General features: G+C 42.7%; 1 protein-coding gene across 3 annotated transcripts in view; it reads left to right on the forward strand.

Annotated features, from left to right (window-relative positions):
• Nucleotides 1-20922, forward strand: part of mcamb (melanoma cell adhesion molecule b) — a 133246-nt gene that overhangs the window by 108482 nt on the left and 3842 nt on the right. For all 3 annotated transcript variants that reach the window (XM_063038205.1, XM_063038203.1, XM_063038206.1), the window contains 9 exons: nucleotides 2721-2842; nucleotides 5162-5330; nucleotides 9977-10101; nucleotides 11119-11257; nucleotides 11895-12016; nucleotides 12674-12809; nucleotides 13171-13209; nucleotides 18033-18177; nucleotides 19045-19162. In XM_063038205.1, coding sequence (XP_062894275.1) covers nucleotides 2721-2842; nucleotides 5162-5330; nucleotides 9977-10101; nucleotides 11119-11257; nucleotides 11895-12016; nucleotides 12674-12809; nucleotides 13171-13209; nucleotides 18033-18177; nucleotides 19045-19162 — 1115 coding nt within the window. The remainder of the gene's footprint in view (nucleotides 1-2720; nucleotides 2843-5161; nucleotides 5331-9976; nucleotides 10102-11118; nucleotides 11258-11894; nucleotides 12017-12673; nucleotides 12810-13170; nucleotides 13210-18032; nucleotides 18178-19044; nucleotides 19163-20922) is intronic.

Below are 20922 nucleotides of genomic sequence, written 5' to 3' on the forward strand. Positions count from 1 at the left end.
GAACAATCATGGTCAAGGAAAGACCATGATTGCCCATGCCCATGGCACACAATGACGAACCCATGCACTAGTAGATTCAGATCCCTCCAGATAGCTGAACTCTGCAATTTCTCACCATTTAGATTAAATGCTTCTTAATCTTTCCTGTCTAAATGGACAATTCCATAATTTTCAACAATATATTCTATTTGCCGGATCTTAGTGCATTCATTATTCCTATACCTTTTGAAGCCTCTTTCTGTCCTTTCAGAATTTATTTTCCTAACTACCTTTGTGTTCTTTCAGTACTTTCATCCAAATCATATACATAAATTGATACTTGCCACATACAGTGAAAAGATTTTGTTCGGCATGCCATCCAGACAGATCACATCCCATATATTTACACAGGTAAAAAGGAAACGTCATGTAGAAGGTAGTGCAGTATATTGTGACGTATATGTATGGACTGTGATAATGGATTTATTTTCAACTTTGAACTGAGCTTTACAGCTTCAGAGAAACTGAAGAGTGCTGAGGCCTCGACACTGATTTTTGTGGCAAACTACTCACACTCTCAAGTTCAAGTTTGTTGTCATTGGTATACAAACACAGGGTAGACATGCCATGAAAAGTAGCAGCTCAGCACATTACACTTCATAACAACTTGCCAAGATACATTTACACCTCTCTCCATTTCCTGTTGGCCAACTAATTTTCTGTTCACGCCTTCGAGTGGTCGGCATGGCCTGGCTGAATGGTAAGCAATATGGCACTGGGACCCTCTCATTCGATGGTCTGTGCTGCTTGGTTCCTACACGGGCAAGCCTGGCTCAGAGGTTCAGAGGTTTATCTGCCTCCCAGTAGAGCCCGTGGCTAAGGTCTCTAATTGCCGTCACGTCTGGCAAGTTTCTTTTCTGTTTCCAAGGCAGAGGACATGAATTATTTTGCAATCAAGGTTTCTGTTATTTTGATCAAGGTTTCTGTTTAGTGACTGATTGCACTTCATATGGGCTTCATCTGCCACAGCTTATGAGGTCTCTCCGCTGTCCAGAAACTCAGCGTCAGTGAGTATCGTAAGGGCTGAAGCACAATGTACTGACATGGCACAGGTTAAGTCTCAGGTCATTGATGAATTTTCTTAAGTGGCCTCCATCTTGTGGCAGAAAGCAGTATTGTGCTATTTCTGTTTGGTCTACATTCTAGGTACTTAACTCAGATCACTTCACATCTAAATTTCTTTCTACGTGACTGTACACTAAATTCAATGTCATATAAAGAAGTTAATGTGCAAAAATAGGCTGAATTTTATGGCCATTGGAGGAGCTACTGAATCATCAGAGAAGAAATATGTGCCTCTGTGAATCCTGATTTTAAGTTTCCCAATGATAAATCAGAATGTTCCACAGATAATACTTGAAATTATGTTCCAAAGTGTCCTAAATACAGCCCAGAGGAGGAAGTACTAAGAAATGCATTATTTTTCAAATTCAAGTTCAAGTTTATTGTCATTCAACCATACACATGTATACGGCTAAGTGAAACATTGTTCCTCTGGGGCCAAGGTGCAAAACACAGTCCATATAGTCACACGCAGTACATACAGTCAAAAATAATATTAGCACAATTCCCTGAGTGCCATTCCCTGAAGCTTGACAGGTTGATATAACGTGTGAGGTGCTTTATGTCAGCTGGTCACTAATGAGTTGTTAGTAATCATATCTGATGCAACTGGAACAACTGAATAAATGAGACAGCAACACACACAAAATGCTGGAGGAACTCAGCAGGTCAGGCAGCATCTGTGGAAATGAATAAACAGTCGGCATTTTGGACCAAGACCCTTCTTCAGGACTGATATCAGAATAAAAAGGTGGGGGGAGGGGGAGGAGTCTGGCTGGAAGGTGACAGGTGAAGCCAGGTGGGTGGGAAAGGTAAAGGGCTGGAGAAGAAGGAATCTGATAGGAGAGGAGAGTGGACCATAGGAGAAAGGGAAAGGGGGTGAGTGATAGGCAGGTGAGAAGAGGTGAGAGGTCAGGGTGGGGGAATCGAGGGGGGGGAGAATTTTTTTCACTGGAAGGAGAAATCAATATTCATGCCATCAAAGTTGTGGGGTACCCAGATGAAATATAAGATGTTGCTCCTCCATCCTGAGGGTGGCCTCATCTTGGCACAAAAGATGGCTGTCGACCGAAATGTCGGAATGAGAATGGGAATGGGAATTAAAATGTTTGGGAAGTTCCGCTTTTGGTGGATGGAGCGGAGGTGCTCAATGAAGCGATCCCCCAATTTATGACGGGACTCACCAGCGTAAGAGGCCACATCGGGAGCACTGGAGGCAACAGACAACCCCAGCAGACTCACAGGTGAAGTGTCGCCTCACCTGGAAGGACTGTCTGGGGCCCTGAATGGAGGTGAGGGAGGAGGTGTAAGGGCAGGTGTAGCACTTAGGCCGCCTGCAGGGGTAAGTATCTAGAGGGAGGTTAGTGGGGAGGGATGAGTGGACAAGGAAATTGCGGAGGGAGTGATTCCTGCAGAAAGTAGGGGGAGGGGGGAGGTAAATATATGTTTAATGATAGGATCTCTTTGGAGATGGCAGACGTTCCAGAGGATAAATGAAACATATTCCAGTGAAATGAATGCCTTCCTTATGAGTCAAATTTATTTGTTACATCATAATGCTCAGTATCAGTAATTTTATTACAGTATTCTAGTCCCTATTTCCTTTTGTTCCTCACTAGATCCAACAGAGAATGTGAAATTACTGATTCGCCCCAGTGTGGTGAGAGAGATGGACAACGTGACTGTGGAGTGCCAAGCCGATGGCTCAACTAGCGTTGACTATACCTTTTTCAGAGAACAGGTGAGGAGCATCATGAGAGCAGAATTGTGTCTGTTACTCTTAATCTGCAAGTAGAACAGCTCAGGAGCTCAACAGAATGGTTTGTTTCTAGAGAATACATATCACGTCCCTGCTTCCTTCCTTGAAGACATGATTGAGTCTGTATGGTTGCTAATAATGTCATGTTTCCTCATGTCAGAGCCCAGGTAGAGAAGTTCAGCAGCCAAAGATCACAGGAAAGTCCTTTTACATTGCTGTCTAATAATCAGCTAAAGTCATTGTCCATTCATTCGTCAGAATATCATGGTGATGTAGCGAGTAGCACAACACTGTTACAGCTCGGGACATTGGAGTTCAGAGTTCAATTCTGCCGTCCTCTGTAAGGAGTTAGTACATTTTTCCCGTGAGCACATGGGTTTCCTCCCACATTCCAAAGATGTACCAGTTAGGTTAAGTGGTCATTGTAAATCGTCCTGTGATCAGGCGAGGGTTAAATGTGTGGGTTGCTGGGTGGCGTGGCTCATTGGGCACAAAGGACCTGTATCTTGAAATCAATAAATAAATTTCAATATTCCTACAATCTGTATACAGGCTAGCTGTAACTCCTGCTACATTTACGTAGTATCTATTACAATGTAGAAGGTAGCCACTCAGCCCCCAATAGAACAATCCCATCATTCCTATTCCATCTTTTGCTTATTTTCCCTCCTGCTTTTGCCACTTTTCGAATTTACAGAAGTCAATTCATCTTTTAGATGTGGGATTGGCTGGAGCATCCAGCAGAAACATATGCAGACACAAGGAGAATGGACAGGTTCCTCACAGACAGTACCCAAGGTCAGGACTGAACCTGCGACCCTGGAGCTGGGTGGCAGCAGCACTAACCACTGTTCCACAGGTTCCACTTTCACGGCCTTTTGAGCATTTCTTTGATGTAAAAAATTGAATTAAACATTAATTTCAAATGAGTCATTGTGACCACTCAGGGCTCAAAAGGTATTCAGACAGTGGCCAATTAAAATGGAGGTGATTTCCCTCTCAAGACTGCAACAGTTAATAAATTCCACACATTTAAAGATACAGCAGGGTAACAGAGATTTATTCCGGCCCAACGAATCCGCACCACCCAATTATACCCATGTGACCAATTAACCCGCTAACTGGTGCATCTTTGGACTGTGGGAGAAACTGGAGCACCCGGGGGAAACCCACGCCGTCACAGGGAGAACGTACAAGCTCCGTAAAGAAAATGCTTGAGTTCCTCAGCTTTTTGTGTGTGTCGCTTTGGATTTGCAGCATCTGCAGATTTTCTGGTGTTTGTGAAACTCCTTAAGACAGCGGTGGGAGTTGAACCCAGGTCGCTAGCACTGTAATAGCATTACACTACCGTGCTGCCCACATACTGTGTATCACTAATCCTTTAGGACAGAGAAATAACATAAACAATGCAAATAAACATAATCAGCAAAGGCTGGGAGACTGTTACAAGACTGAAATTAGTATAGCTTGTCTAGCAAGATAAATCACTGGTGTAGATAACTAGGGTATATTCATTATTTTGTACAAGTGATGCTGATTGGCCTAAATGATTGCAATCATACTCACACTAAAAATAAATTATTGTAATGATTTGTATCCAGTCTAGTTTAACCTGGCGCTTTCTCAGCCTCTCTTCAAAGAGACTAAAGAATCACTAGTGCAACAGTTATGGATGTATCGAGTTTAGAGCTCAAGGAGACGGCTATTACCCTCACGCTCTGGGTTACACGACTGGCTAATTGGCTGCTACCCTAATGCTGAACTGCCCAGACTGTTCGAAGCCTTGCATCAATAGTACCTAAACCACTGTGTGAATTTGTAACAACCACGTAGAACCACAAGGTTGGGTAATTCAGTATGGATTAAAATACAAATCTAATTGTGCAATATTGTATAATATTGTATCTGGTTTCAGCTTTATTCCAAAAATGTTGCTTTATGTTTATTGGGTGAAAGAACATTACTCTGTTGGAGAAGTGGAAATGTGCCTTTTTTGAGATCACTGAGTTCAATGTTAAGCAAGCAGAGGCTGAGTTTAAATAAAATTTAATAATCGTCATGCATTAGTGTTCACTTCCTCTTATGTTCGACCCATTGCCAGCAGCCCACAGTCTGACACATGAGTTCCTCACAGGGTAAGAGGCAGATCCTATAGAAATGATTTCAATGGACAACATCCCAAATGAATGGTCAGGCCTGTGTTCCTGACACTGCAATGCCTTTAAACATTTAAGCATTCTCAGGCTAATTAGATGGAATGAATTTTATTAACATGAACTTGACTTCCTTTCTGATAAACAGGATGGAAAGATTGAGGACATTCAAAATCAACCTCCTTGGATAACCATCATGCACAGCACAATAATGTTTACAGGACTGACCCGAAATGACAGTGGTGTTTATGGCTGCAGAGTCCTGGACCTTGAGACAACAGAAGAAATCACTAGCAACAGGACGCTAATAGTGAATTGTAGGTATATACTTTCACTCCTCTTTTCCACCACATTCTCACCCAAAAACTCTGAACTTTAATCCAGTTCCATTGGTGTGTCTGTGTTATAGTAACAAATCTTTCCAAATGGATTCGAAGTGGGGGCGGGGAAGAGGGTTTGGGGTTTGATGTTCTTGCAGTTTGCACAATTTGTTTTTCAGCATGGGGGAAGGGCTTGTTGCTCTTGTTGCCATTGTGCTTTTTTTTGTGTAGGGAGTTCTGATGATCATGTTGCCATTTGTGCAGGAAGGGGTTGGGGTCTGATGTTTTCCTTTGAATGGCTTCTATGGTTTTCTTTGTTCGTGGCTATCTGGAGAAGACAACTCTCAGAGTTGTATACTGCATACGTACTTAAATAATAAATTAACCTTTGAATCTTTTTGAGCCTTTGGAGTGGATGGGAGCAGTGGAGGGTGTAGCGTGTGCTGGGACAGTGAAAATCTACCTTGCTGATGCAATTAGAATCATTGAATCAGAGAGCAATACAAATGGAATATAGGCTCTATGGCCCAAGCCCGTGCTGATCACGGTGCTTCAATTTCCTGCATTTGGCCCATAACCTGTCCAAGTGCTTCTTAAATGCAGTTCATTCCATATACTCACCACCCTCTGCATGAAAAAAGTTGCCTCTTAGGACCGTTATAAATCTTTCCCCTCTCACACTAAATCTATTCCCCCAGCTTTGGATTCCCCTAACCCATGGAAAAGACTGTTATCATCCATCTTCTCCATGCTCTCATAATTTTTTGACATTTCCACAAGGTCGCCCTTCATCTTCTTGTGTGTCAAGAAGTAAAATGTAGCCTGTCCAAACTCTCCCTATAACTCAGGCCCTCTTGTCCTGGCAACATCCTTGTAAATCTTTCCTACACTCTTTTGCAGTTTAGCCACATCCTTCCTTTAACAGGGTGACCAAAACTGTACACAGTACTCCAAGTGTGGTTTCACCAATGACTTGTACAACGGCAACATACAGTAATGTCCCATCTCCTACACACAACACCCTGATTGATGAATACCAGCTAACTAAATGCATTTTTCACCACCCTGTCTACCTGTGATGCTGCTTTCAATAAACTAAGCAACTGAACTCGTATGTTCCTCTGTTCCATTCACTCCCAGTACCCTACCTTTCATAGCATAAGTCAATTACTGCTTTGACTTTCCAAAATGCATCAGCTCACACTTACCTGTATTGCCACTCCTCAGTTACTTCCCTAACTGATTAAGATCCCCCTGAAATCTACCGTAACCTTCTTCACGATCAACAACAGCTCCTAATTTTGATCATCCACAAACTTGCTGATCAAGGCTTGTACGTTTACATCCAAGTCATTTATATAAATAATGAATAACAAGGGTTCCAGCACCGACCTGTGTAGCAGACTACTGGTCACCGGCCTCCATTCTGAGAGACAACCTTCAATCACCACACTCTACTTCCTATGTTTTTGGAATGTGGGAGGAAACCAGAGCACCTGAAAGAAACCTATGCAGTCATAGAAACATAGAAACATAGAAAATAGGTGCAGGAGTAGGCCATTCGGCCCTTTGAGCCTGCAGCGCCATTTATTATGATCATGGCTGATCATCCAACTCAGAACCCTGCCCCAGCCTTCCCTCCATACCCCCTGATCCCCGTAGACACAAGGGCCATATCTAACTCCCTCTTAAGTATAGCCAATGAACTGGCCTCAACTGTTTCCTGTGGCAGAGAATTCCACAGATTCACCACTCTCTGTGTGAAGAAGTTTTTCCTAATCTCGGTCCTAAAAGGCTTCCCCTTTATTCTCAAACTGTGACCCCTTGTTCTGGACTTCCCCAACATCGGGAACAATCTTCCTGCATCTAGCCTGTCCAATCCCTTTAGGATTTTATATGTTTCAATCAGATCCCCCCTCAATCTTCTAAATTCCAACGAGTATAAGCCTAGTTCATCCAGTCTTTCTTCATATGAAAGTCCTGCCATCCCAGGAATCAATCTGGTGAACCTTCTTTGTACTCCTTCTATGGCAAGGATGTCTTTCCTCAGATTAGGGGACCAAAACTGCACACAATACTCCAGGTGTGGTCTCACCAAGGCCTTGTACAACTGCAGTAGTACCTCCCTGCTCCTGTACTCGAATCCTCTCGCTATAAATGCCAGCATACCATTCGCCTTTTTCACCGCCTGCTGTACCTGCATGCCCACTTTCAATGACTGGTGTATAATGACACCCAGGTCTCGTTGCACCTCCCCTTTTCCTAATCGGCCACCATTCAGATAATAATCTGTTTTCCTATTTTTGCCACCAAAGTGGATAACTGCACATTTATCCACATTAAATTGCATCTGCCATGAATTTGCCCACTCACCCAACCTATCCAAGTCACTCTGCATCCTCTTAGCATCCTCCTCACAGCTAACACTGCCGCCCAGCTTCGTGTCATCCGCAAACTTGGAGATGCTGCATTTAATTCCCTCATCCAAGTCATTAATATATATTGTAAACAACTGGGGTCCCAGCACTGAGCCTTGCGGTACCCCACTAGTCACCGCCTGCCATTCTGAAAAGGTCCCGTTTATTCCCACTCTTTGCTTCCTGTCTGCTAACCAATTCTCCATCCACATCAATACCTTACCCCCAATACTGTGTGCTTTAAGTTTGCACACTAATCTCCTGTGTGGGACCTTGTCAAAAGCCTTTTGAAAATCCAAATATACCACGTCCACTGGTTCTCCCCTATCCACTCTACTAGTTACATCCTCAAAAAATTCTATGAGATTCGTCAAACATGATTTTCCTTTCACAAATCCATGCTGACTTTGTCCGATGATTTCACCGCTTTCCAAAGGTGCTGTTATCACATCTTTGATAACTGACTCTAGCATTTTCCCCACCACCGATGTTAGGCTAACCGGTCTATAATTCCCCGGATTCTCCCTCCCTCCTTTTTTAAATAGCGGGGTTACATTAGCCACCCTCCAATCCTCAGGAACTAGTCCAGAATCTAATGAGTTTTGAAAAATTATCACTAATGCATCCACTATTTCTTGGGCTACTTCCTTAAGCACTCTAGGATGCAGACCATCTGGCCCTGGGGATTTATCTGCCTTCAATCCCTTCAATTTACCTAACACCACTTCCCTACTAACATGTATTTCGCTCAGTTTCTCCATCTCACTGGACCCTCTGTCCCCTACTATTTCTGGAAGATTATTTATGTCCTCCTTAGTGAAGACAGAACCAAAGTAATTATTTAATTGGTCTGCCATGTCCTTGCTCCCCATGATCAATTCACCTGTTTCTGTCACGGTGAGAATGTACAAACTCCTTACAGACAGTGGTGGGAATCGATCCCCATTCAGTGACTGCTGCTGCTGTAAAGCGATTGCACTAATCACTACACTAACGTGCCGCCCCATCCACAAAACTATGCTGACTCCTTATAATAAGACTATCTATCCAAATGCTGGTAGATCCTGCCCCATAGAATTCTCTCCAGTAACTTCCCTACTACAGATGTCGGGTTGACTGGTCTACAGTTCCCTGGTTTGTCCTTGCTACACTTCATAAACAATGGACCAGCATTAGCACTTTCCATTCCTTGGTAAGTTCACCAGTGGCTAATGATGATGCAAATGTCTCCACAAGACTCTCCCCTGCCACAAAGTCCAAGTATACACTCAGTCAAGCCCTGAGGATTAATTCACCTGATTGTGCTGTAATGCTGCAAATATCTCCTCCCTGGTAATATGAATAGTCTCCTGTCTCCTGTAGCTTGAGATACAAGCAACCCTGCTGATAATAAGGAGAGCTTCTATCTCCCTAAACATCCTTTAGCTATAGAACCTCTTGGGATTTTCCTTAACCTTACCTGCTAGGTCTATCTCATAGCCTCTCTTTGCCCTCCCTATTCCCCCCCTCCCCAAGAGCATTCCTAATCAAGTGATACACTAATACCCAACCTCCTAAAGCCAATGTATTCTCCCTTTCTCTCAAACACCATCTAAAAATTTGCTGACAACACAACTGTTGTTGGCAGAATTTCAGATGGTGATGAGGAGTACAGGAGACAGATAGATCAGCTGGTTGAGTGGTGTCACAGCAACAACCTTGTACTCAACACCAGTAAGACCAAAGAATGGATTGTGGGCTTCAGGAAAGGTAAGTTGAGTGAACACACACCAGTCCTCATCGAGGGATTAGCAGTGGAAAGGGTGAGCAGTTTTAAGTTCCTGGGTGTCAACATCTCTGAGGATCTAACCTGGGCCCAGCATATTGATGCATTTAGTTTGAGGAGATTTGGTATATCACCAAAGATACAAGCAAATGTCTACAGGTGTACTGTGGAGAGCCTTCTAACTTGTTTGCATTACTGTCTAGGGGGGGGTGGCGGGCACTGCATAGGATTGGATAAAGCTGCAGAGGATTACAAACTCAGCCATCTCCATCGTGGGCACTAGCCACCCCAGCATCGAGAATGTACCAAGGATACCTATTCTGTTTGGTGAATTAGAGTCAAACACGCTGGTTGTATAATGAAATATGAGATTCCTGCTTCACCTGTCAATTAAGAGATGCCTACAGTTTAATCACAAAAAAATAGAGACCTTCTCTCCTTCTTGTGCTGCTTTCAAACAGATCTGGATCCCATTGTATTGAAACCAGAAGCTCCATACATTTTCACAGACGGTGACAGAAATATAAATATATCTTGTGAAATGGAGGCATCCCAACAGGCATCTGTGGTCTGGACAAAACATAAGGTATGAATGAAGCCTCAAAAATGATGTGGGGAACCATGCTCATTGTTAATTCCAATGTTGCCAAGAATTTAGAGCCATTTATACCATTTATATGTCTATACTAATTCTTGTCTCTTTTAGTGTTTGATGTAACAATTTAGGGAGTAGTTAAATACACTCATAAGCTACTGATTCTGGAAATGTGTTTTGGGATGGTGTAGATCAATGTGGCAAAGCTGGAGAATGGACAGAGTTAGGAGGTAGAGATGTGAACAGAGGTGGGCAAGGCTAAAGTGAGTCTGTGGGGAGGTGGGAGGAGGAGGTCAGAAAATGTGAATGAGGGAAGAGGGAGAGAATCGAAGATGCAGAGGGGTGGTGTCACATGTTGTGGGAGTTTCATACTCTCCCTCTTCTCTCTCCCTTGCAAACATACACAAACAGTTAATTCACAGTGATTAGGCATTGCCATTCTGAAAATGGCCCATTTATTTATACCCTGCTACACCTTGATTACTTTCTAATATTCACCCCTCAGTACATGCTAAAATATCAGGCTATTCCAGGAGCCCACATTCTGAACAGGAATTTATTTTATCTACTGTTATCCACCAGCATATTGAAGCTGCAAGCTTGACAGACTTGTCAAATGTAATTTGCTTAAATTAAATCCATTCTGATTCCTCAGAATCACAACTTGATTTTCTATCTGTCCACAATAAGAGTTCAGCAAATTCTCTTGCTCTGATATCATGCACGATTCCTTTTCCATCGCTCTCTACGACCCCAAGTGTCGGCATACATTTCTCACTTTATAAACCAGGGCAACTATTCTACAATCCAGTGAACTACACCCACTGAAGAAGGTTCTATAAATCCCAGAATATAGGCTGTTAAATCCTGGTAAATGTATCAAATTTTAATCCTATTTATTATTGCAATGATACTTGTCACATCTAGACATTACAATCCTTAAATATTTAAAGTTCCTAACTTTGCAGAATTTCTGAATTGTTCTGTTACATTATCGTACTGTTTCAGAAGACAACAGTTAACTCTGGAAATCTGCTCAGCCTGCCAGTGGTTACATTTGACGATGCTGGAAACTACAGCTGCAAAGCTACAATCCCAGGCGTTCCGAGCCTAAACCGGCAAAAAACCATCAGCATTGTGGTGAAAGGTATGAACATCCTGCCTGCAAAATCATTCTACAGAGTTAAGTTGAGAGGTGGGAAGTTTGGAGGGAATCTGAGGGGGAGTTTTTTTCACGCAGAGAGTGGCTGCAGTCTGGAGGTGGTGGGGGCATGTGCCCTCACCACATGAGAGAAGTAACTAGGCCCAGACTTAAATTGCCAAGGCTTAGAAGGCTACAAAGCAAATGCTGGTAAATGGAGTACAATGGACAGCATGGAGATGGTGGGGTGAAGGGCCTATTTCTGTGCTGTAGGACCCTATGAACACATTCTAATACATTCTGCTTGACTCTGATAGGATCCATACCCCTTCCTTTAAAATTCTGATATTCTTCACTCTCAATTTAATACCCAACACATCCTAGAGCTCTTCTGATTATGGTCCCTTTTCCTGCTGGAAAGGAATGAGATCGAATACAGATAGGGACAACCCAAACTTGGCCGGATAACTCCGGTTCAGATCCTACCCTTGCATGTATAGAATGGCTTAGGTGCTGTAAGATGCTGGTGCTAAGAAAATGTCTTTCAACATGAAGGACGTGGGGAGTAAATACAAGGTTGTATAACATTTGGCGTGTTGATTCAGCAGCCCAAGGAGTGAACACTGAATATTTCTTTTTGCAGGGCCACCTCGAGTGAACTGCACCAAGAAGGTGTTCCAGAGAAATGGACCCCATGTGAACCTGACATGTGTGTTCAAAGGTTATCCATTGCCAAGGGTTACATGTAATGCAGAAAAGAAGCCGGTATGTAAATAGTGAACGAGTCCACTTGATACAATTACCTGGAAAAGACAGTGAATTAATATAAATCAAAGCTTGTCGTAGAACGAACAAGCCTTGAACAAGTATACCTCTGGTGCAGTGGGGAAGGGATTTATGTCTGACTACTAAGGTTTATCTAGGGGTGGCGAACCTATGGCACACGCCAAAAGACTTGCCGGCACACCATATGTAGTGCTGCCTATCGATCCCTTAAACCCCACCGTAATAAAAAAAACATGATTATCTTCACTACCAAATGAAGGAGCAAATGATTTTTTTTTACAACCTGAGAGCAGTGAGATGTTTTTACAAGAAACTTCTCACACTGGCTTGACACCAGCTAGACAGTTGTGAGAACACTTGCCACTGGATGCTATATTTTGAAAAACCTCACAGACCTGGTGTACACATCAGTATTTAGATCGTAAACCGTTACAACAACAGTACTATGTAGAAATGATGTTACTTTTCATTTGTCATTGTCAAACATATTTCAAACAGTGGCTTCTGACAATATGGATTCATTAAGAACTTTGAAAAGGAAACTTAAATATTGGACACCAAGTTGTTTTCTTTGCTATCGCTGTTACTCATTTTGGTTTGTATTATAAGTTTGTGTTTTTGTTTCTCTTTGCATAGACATTAAAGAATCATCGTCAAAAGAACTACGTTGTTAGTGAACTGATTCTTCCACTCACAGTGGAGCAGCTGACATTGACGTGCAGTGGTGTCAATGTACATGGCAGCAAGGCTCACAACTTCACCGTGCAAGGAGGTGAGGATATGATAACTCGCTGTCCGAAAGTAGATTGAAGAGCTAGCACTAAGCGAAGCCCTCCTCCCAAAAGTACCCTGTGCAGTTTTTTTGCCTTACTCTCCTTAATGTTCTAGCCATGATAGGATACAGTTCCAGGAATTGCCACTCACCATAGCCTTATGGCTGTACTTTGTGTATAAGCCTAGGCAACTTTTGTAGGGACACTGTGCAATCATAGAAGCATTGCAACACATCCTATTCTGTTCCTGCCAAAAGCCACACTCACATTTTAAAGCAGGTAGCACACGAATGACAATGTAGAGCGGGAACTGTTTCTATTCACAATGCTTTCTCCTGATGACTCTCTCTTACTTTGCAGCCTCAGTGGCAGTTTCCACAACTGGACCTTCGACTATTGGTAAGAATTAGTTACGTAAGATCAGTTCATACAGTCTCGACTCTGATAAGTGTAGGTTCTTTATGAAACAAAGCAGGCTAACAGAGATTCAAATACGTGAATGATTTTGACAGTGTAAGTAGTAGAAACTGCAGTGGCCAAAGAACTGATAGATGGTGAATAATGCAGAATTAAGCAATTGTCAAAAGGACCAGAGATGACACAAGGAAGTAAAAGCAGAAAAAGTTGGAAAATGTCAGCAGGTCAAACAGCATCTGTGGAAATCTCTTTCCACAGATTTCTTATTTCTTATTGCAATTTACAGTATTTATGTATGCAATGCACTGCTACTACAAAATAACAAATTTCATGACTTATATCAATGATAATAACCCTGATTCTAATTCTGATTACCTGACCTGCTGAGTTTTTTAATAATATTTATTTGAGATACCAGTGCTGCAGTTATTTTTATTTCCATATTGAATCAATTGAATATTTCTCCTACCTAACCAGAAGTTACTAGTTGGAACATATTGCCTGAAAACCATATGGGTGTCATGGTAGCGTAGTGGTTAGCCCAATGCTATCACAGCTCAGGATCTTGGAGTTTGAAGTTCAATTCCACCATCCCGTGAGCACAGTCCAAAGATGTCCCAGTTAGGAGATTAATTGGTCATTGTAAGTTGTCCTGTGGTTAGGCTAGGGTGAAACATGTGGGTAGCTGGGCCGTGCAGTTTGTTGGGCTGGAAGGGCCTGTCCTGTGTTGTATCTTTAAATAAAATAAATGTGAAATTATGAGAGCTGTAGAAAGGGTAGATAGTCAAAGACTTGTTCTCTGAGGGAAGACGTCAAACACCAGAAGGCAGGATAAGAGGGGGAAGTTCAAAGGAAATCTAAGGGGCAAGTTTTTTTATACAGAGGGTGGTAGGTGCCGGGAAGGCAGTGCCAGGAGAGGTGGTGGAAGCAGATACAATAATAATATTTAAGAGGCACATGCACAGACAGGGAATGGAAGACCACGGGCAAACGGGGATAGGCTTAATTTGGAATAATGGGCCAAAGGGCCTGTTTCTCTGCTGTATTGTTTTATTTTCTATGAGAGGATGGTGGTGACGGCAGATATATTAATAAAATTCAAAAGATTTGGATAGATACCAAAGGAGTGGATTTAATTGTCCATCGTTTCCAAAGATGCAGTGCGGCACAATGAGCCAAATTGCTTTATTCCATGATGTATTATTCTGTGATTCCACATTTCCTGCAAATGTGATTTTCTTGAAATAGAAACAAGGCATTGGAAATAATCACATCAGGAAGCATCTGCAGAGAAAGAAAAAGAAAGTACACAACCTGAGTATTTCCAATGTTTTCTGGTTTATTTCCAGAACCTTCTTTTGTGTGATTGTCTTAAAATTTAGTAATTCAGAAATGGGGCCACATGAGCAACATCTACATTTCCAATGATCCAGTTATTTATATACAGCTGGAAATCTTTGGGTCATGTCCATATTTGGTGACAGTCTCTTTGCCAAAAAAAACTTATTTCAAGTTTAGACAATCTCCCTAAAAAAGACACTCAGCTATGCACCAGCATACTGATGAGGAGCATGATGCCAGGGAGGTTGGAGGTGGAGGGCAGGGGACTGAAGGTGAAGATCTGTGACTTGCTAAGTACAATTAATATTATATGCACAGACCAGGAGAGTTAGGGAGAATGCCGGATCATTGGATTGGCTTCATATCTTGCAGAATGTCTCTGTGGCTAAATGACATGATTTGAAAAGTAAATGTACCTCACTTTGCTTTGTATTATGGTGAATGCCTACCTTTTAAACTAGTTTACAAACTTATTAAGGATCCGTTGTGATGACAATGAAAAGCTAATGAATATTAATTATGGTGCAAGGGGGAGCATAGAACGTACCGCATGGTGCAGACCCTTCGGCCCATTATGTTGTACTGACCTTTTCGGCCTACTCCAAGATCAATCCTCCTATGCAGCCAATAACACTTCATTCTTTTTGTCTTTCATCCATTTGTCTATCTCAGAGTCTCCTAATTCTCGTGTTTGAGTTCAGTGCTATGTCCATTGACATGTTTGAATAGTATCTACACGTACTGCTAGTAAAATGCACTTGGCATCAGTAAAAATGCAGTGTCATTTAGCTTCAGGCCAAAATCTTATTGACCTGCAGGTCCAGCAGGTATATCAGATCAGCTGCCACACTAATAATGAAAGGGTTGTTTGATTGCCACCCTGTTTCTGTATCTGGTGCGTGTTACCGATCACATTCACTCTACACTCGTGTTTTCTACAGCTCATGTTGTGTTTCCTGGTTCATTTGAAAAATGTATTGATCAACACCATTGTCGTTTCCTCCTCATGATATCGTCATTCACTGTTGTCGCAGATTGCACGCTGTTGGAAGCCACAGCCTCATTCAGCCAGAAATAGTGCAGCAATTGATTACCTCAGTGCAGCAGTACTGTAAAGGAAGAAGAGCTGACATTCTCAGCTGGAGGAATCTGATTATACATGGAACATTGGCATTTTGCTCTGTGCTTATTTTTAATTAGGAAACTCATGACTCAGACTACCAAGGAATTCAAAAAGCATTCTCTTGCTATTCTTCTAAATTCTTCAGATTTTTTTTTCCTGAAATCATTCCTTTATAGACCAAAAGGTGTAGGAGCAGAATTAGGCCATTCAGCCCCTCGAGTTGCTCTGCCATTCCATCATGGCTGATCCCAGATCCCACTCAACCCCATACACCTGCCTTCTCACCATATCCCTTGCTGCCTTGACCAATCAGGAAACTATCAGCTTCTGCTCTATACCCATTGACTTGACTTCCACTGCAGTCCATGGCAGAGCACTCCACAGATTCACTACTCTCTAGCTAAAAAAAAAATTCCTCCTTACCTCTGTTCTAAAAGGTCGCTCGGCAACTTTGAGGCTGTGCCCTCTAGTTCTGGATACCCCCACCACAGGAAACATCCTCTCCACATCCACCCTATCTAGTCCTTTCAACATTCAATAGGTTTCAATGAGATCCCCACGCATTCTTCTAAATTCCAGTGAATACAGGCCCAAAGCTGCCAAACACTCCTCATTCCCGGAATCATCCTCGTGAACCTCCTCTGGACTCTCTCCAATGCCAACACATCCTTTCTGAGATATGGGGGCCAAAACTGTTGATAATACTCCAAGTGCGGCCTGACTACTGTCTTATAAAGCCTCAGCATTATCTCCTTGTTTTTATATTCTGTTTCCCTCGAAGTAAGTGCCAACATTGCATTTGCTTTCTTTACCACAGACTCGACCTGTAAATTAAACTTCTGGAAGTCTTGCACGAGGAATCCTAAGTTCCTCTGCACCTCTGATGTTTGAATTTTCTCCCTATTTAGATAATAATTTGCACTATTGTTCTTTTTACCAAAATGCATTTCCAGCACTGTTTTCCATCTGCCACTTTTTTGCCCATTCTTCCAATTTGTCTAAGTCCTGCTGCAATCACATTGCTTCCTCAGCACTACCCACCCCTCCACCTATCTTTGTATCATCTACAAACTTTGCCACAAAGCCATCAATTCCATTATCTAAATCACTGACAAACAATGTGAGAAGTAGCGGTCCCAATACTGACCCCTGAGGAACACCAGCAGTCAACCAGAAAAGACCCCCTTTATTCCCACTCACCACCTCCTGCCTGTCAGCCATTCCTCTATCCATGCCAGTCTCTTTCCTGTAATACCATAGGATTTTATCTTGTTAGGCAGCCTCATGTGTGGCATCTTAGCAAAGGCCTTCTATAAGTAAATGACATCCACTGCCTCTCCTTTGTCCACCCTGCTTGTTACTTCCTCGAAGAACAGAATTGTCAGACAATATTTCCCTTTACAGAAACTATGCTGACTTTGACTTATTTTATCATTAGTTTCCAAGAACCCCAAAACCTCAACCTTAATAATGGACTTCAACACTTTCCCAACCACTGAGTTTAGGCTAACTGGCCTACAATTTCCTTTCTTTTGCCTTCCTCCATGTCTATGTGGGCACGTGGCCAAGTGGTTAAGGCATTGGATTAGCGACCTGAAGGTCGTGAGTTCGAGCCCCAGCCGAGGGAACTTGTTGTGTCCTTGAGCAAGGCACTTAATCACACAGTGCTCTGTGATGACACTGGTGCCAAGCTGTATGGGTCCTAATGCCCTTCTCTTGGACAACATTGGCCTCATGGAGAGGGGAGACTTGCAACACGGGCAACTGCTGGTCTTCCATACAAAACTTGCCCAGGCCTGCGCCCTGGAGAGTGAAGACTTTCCAGGCTCAGATCCATGGTCTTGCAAGACTAACAGATGCCTTTATTTACTTATTTATTATTATGTCTACTGCATGTCAAGCACCTCCACAGAACACCGAACAGCAAAATCCTGAACTTCATAATTGCTGGTTAAATTGTTTACTGCACAGTTCATAGAAACATTGTGGTGTATGATAGACTTCCTAAGTCTCTGAATATTATTCACAGCCTTAGAAATCCAGTGGGATGAATTCCTACCCAAAAGCTTCATATTCATCTTTGGGTGCCTTCAGACTTTAGTTGTTGAAGTGGGTACATTTTAATTTGCAACAGAGCAACCTGCAGTGGCACAGGGTTACCTGTGCAAGGGATGAACTGGTGAGTTCCATCTCTGACACTGGGCAGTACAGAAAAAAGACCAGGGATCCCACTGTAACTACTCCAGTCCTTGGGCAGTGCATGTGATTCACAGATAGGAATGTGAAAAATAGGCCATTCAAGCTGTTTCTATTGCATTAACCATTCTTTCTATTGATCTAGATATATCTCACGCAAAGAGCAGTGGCGGAGTGGTGATCGTCGTCATCATTGTGTGCATTCTACTTATTGCCATCCTGGGTGCTGTCCTCTATTTCCTCTATAAAAAAGGGAAGATACCCTGTGGCCGCTCAGGCAAACAAAGCATGTGAGCTTTCCTGTTATCATTAGTGTGCATGCATAAGTGTATCTGCATACCAGGAGAAAATAAGAGTGAGAGTGTGTGTGTGTCAGTGAATGAAAGAGGATACACGTTTGGATATGTCCAACTCTCACTCTGTATGTATAATTCTGCATTTAGTCAATTCCCAATTACCCAGGAAGCACCAGGTACTGCAAAATCCATAAATCACAGCACAGAATGTGTTTATGGCTTATACTGTTTGACGCAAGGCAACTTCTTAGAAGAATCAAGTGACTAATGTGTTCCAGTCAGGAAAGTTACCATCTGTCCTTGGGACATTGGCCATCTGCTCCAGGTTTCAATCTGAGAAAGGGCCACTTGTCCCTGGCCTCTGGTCTCGAGGCGGGCTGACTACCCCAGGAGGATATCTGTGGGGATGAATGGAAACTCAAACCCAGGGCAGTACATATGGGGTTTGGTGTAGCAGGATTGATAGGTATCCTGAATAAACCATTGCTGGCTAATCTAGAGTGATGTGTTTTCCATGCACACAGCCAAATTTGGCCAGATAGTTGAGCTCCTTCCCCTCTGCCATCAGATTTCTGAATGGTCCGTGAAGACAACCTCATTATTTTGTTCTCTTTCCATACTATTTATTCATTTATTTTTTATAATTTTTTTTATATATTGCTCTGTACTGCTGCCACAAAACAACAGATTTCACGACATATGTCAGCAATAATAAACCTGGTTTGATTCCGGTTGTATATGCCCTTAAACATGCAGAATGTTTTATGTCTGTGACTCTGGCCAATGCTGTTATCTTAGTTTGGCTTTGGTGATGTTGGCCAGCCTCTGGTAAAGTAACTAAGTACTGTTTGGCTTGCTTAGCACACAACCTGAAGCTCACGAGAACATTGTGGTGGAAGCGAAGAATGACCAGAAGGTTCCAGAGGAAACGGTGCTTCTGCAAGGAGTCAATGGAGAGAAGAAGCCACCCAACTATCAGGTTGGTCAACTTCCTGTGAAACATTGTTTTGAATTGCGCTGGTAAAAGTGTGTGGGAGTTCACAATCTAGGAGATAACCATGATCACTCTGCATCAATACACACACATGTATTTTCACTCTTCAATGGCACTTAAATGCACATTAGTTCCAATGTTGGGCAGATGTATGTACTTGCTTATGTGCTCAAGCTCAGTAACAATGAGGAGATATATGAACCCAGTCTAGATCTAGAGCTGTGGACGGGTGTGTGTACTCTTCTCAGATCCATACCCTTACAGATGCAAGTGCCCAGTCTGCCAGTGCGTTGAATTATTCCTCCTTTGGTGTACTGGGGCACGCACTTGCACTGTATCAGTGCCTATGTTTGTGCTGTAAGTAATTATGGAGATGAATATCAGGAGACTATTCAATAAGGATGGAAGTAGCTGGACAATAAGAGGATTACTTAGGCATCTTGTTGTTTATATAGTGTCTAGAAAGTAGGAATAGCAACCTCGTGGCTTGGTCTGAAGAACTGATTACTCCTAGGTTTTTTTCCTCAGAATTTGTGCCAGTTTGATTCCACGATGCGAGTTAGTAGAAGGGGACGCACACTGTGCTGCAAAACAGCATTTACTGCCCTTGGTATCCAAGTGCCAATGTAGGGGCATGATGAAGAGGTTTCTAGGTACAAAAATTGACTGTAGAAAGACCTTCCACTGCAGGGAGACTGAAATGGTCTGCTCATTTCAGCAGAGAAGTGATGAATGGGACTTATTCCAGAGAATTGTGAAGCAAAGTGCAGCGGGCAAGGACACATCCACCAAGGGGCAATGTAATTGGCACAGCTGCAGCCTCACAGCAAGGAGGGACCAGGGTTTAATCCTGAGCTCTTATACTGTCTGTGCAGAGTTTGCACATGCGCCCTGTGACTGAATGGGTTTCCTCCCCCATTCCAAAGACAGGTAAACGGCTAGGTTAACTTGCCCCTGTAAACTCGGGAAACAAAATAACAAGTTTAGTGTATATGCATATCTGCAGGTCAGCACAGACTTGATGGGCTGAAGGACCTGCTTCCATGCTGTACGGTTCTGAAGAAATGGAAGATATTGAGTGGCATGGAGCAACAAAGAGATCTTGGAGTTTGTGTCCAAGGGTCCTTCAAAAGTAGGAAGACAGTTTAGTAAAGTGGCTGTATAAAGACATGGAATGTGTAACATTGGAAGTGATGTATACATCACAGGTTAGACCATATCTTGCCTACAGTTCTGGTCACCACATTGCGGGAAATATGGGATTGTACTGGAGAGGGTGCAGAGGAGATTTTCCAGGATGCTGGAAGTGGAAAACTTCATTCTGGGGAAAGCTTGAATAAACTGGGTTTGTTTTCTTTGGAACAGTGAAAGCTGAGGGGTGACTTGATTATGAGAGGATATTTCCCCTGTTTAGACGACTTCCCCCAGCAGAGGAGTCAGAACCCACAAGGGATGGAGTGAAAGTCATTGGTAAAAATTGGAGGAAAAGGAACACAAGGGTATTTCTTTCAGTCAAGAGTGGCAGAGACAGAAACAGTCACTATATATCAGGGGTTTCCAACCTTTTTTTTAATGCCATGGACCCCTACCATTGACTGAGGGGACTACAGACAGCAGTTGGGAAACCCTGATATATATAAAATATACTTGGCTGTATATGTAAAGAACTCAGAACAGCAGAGCTGGTAGGTGGGGAGGTTAGGTCAGAGACTGGCGTGGATACGATAGAGAGAAAATAAACTCAA

The sequence above is a fragment of the Mobula hypostoma genome, chromosome X2 (genome assembly GCF_963921235.1).
Source record: "Mobula hypostoma chromosome X2, sMobHyp1.1, whole genome shotgun sequence".
In the NCBI taxonomy this organism is placed as follows: Eukaryota; Metazoa; Chordata; class Chondrichthyes; order Myliobatiformes; family Myliobatidae; genus Mobula; species Mobula hypostoma.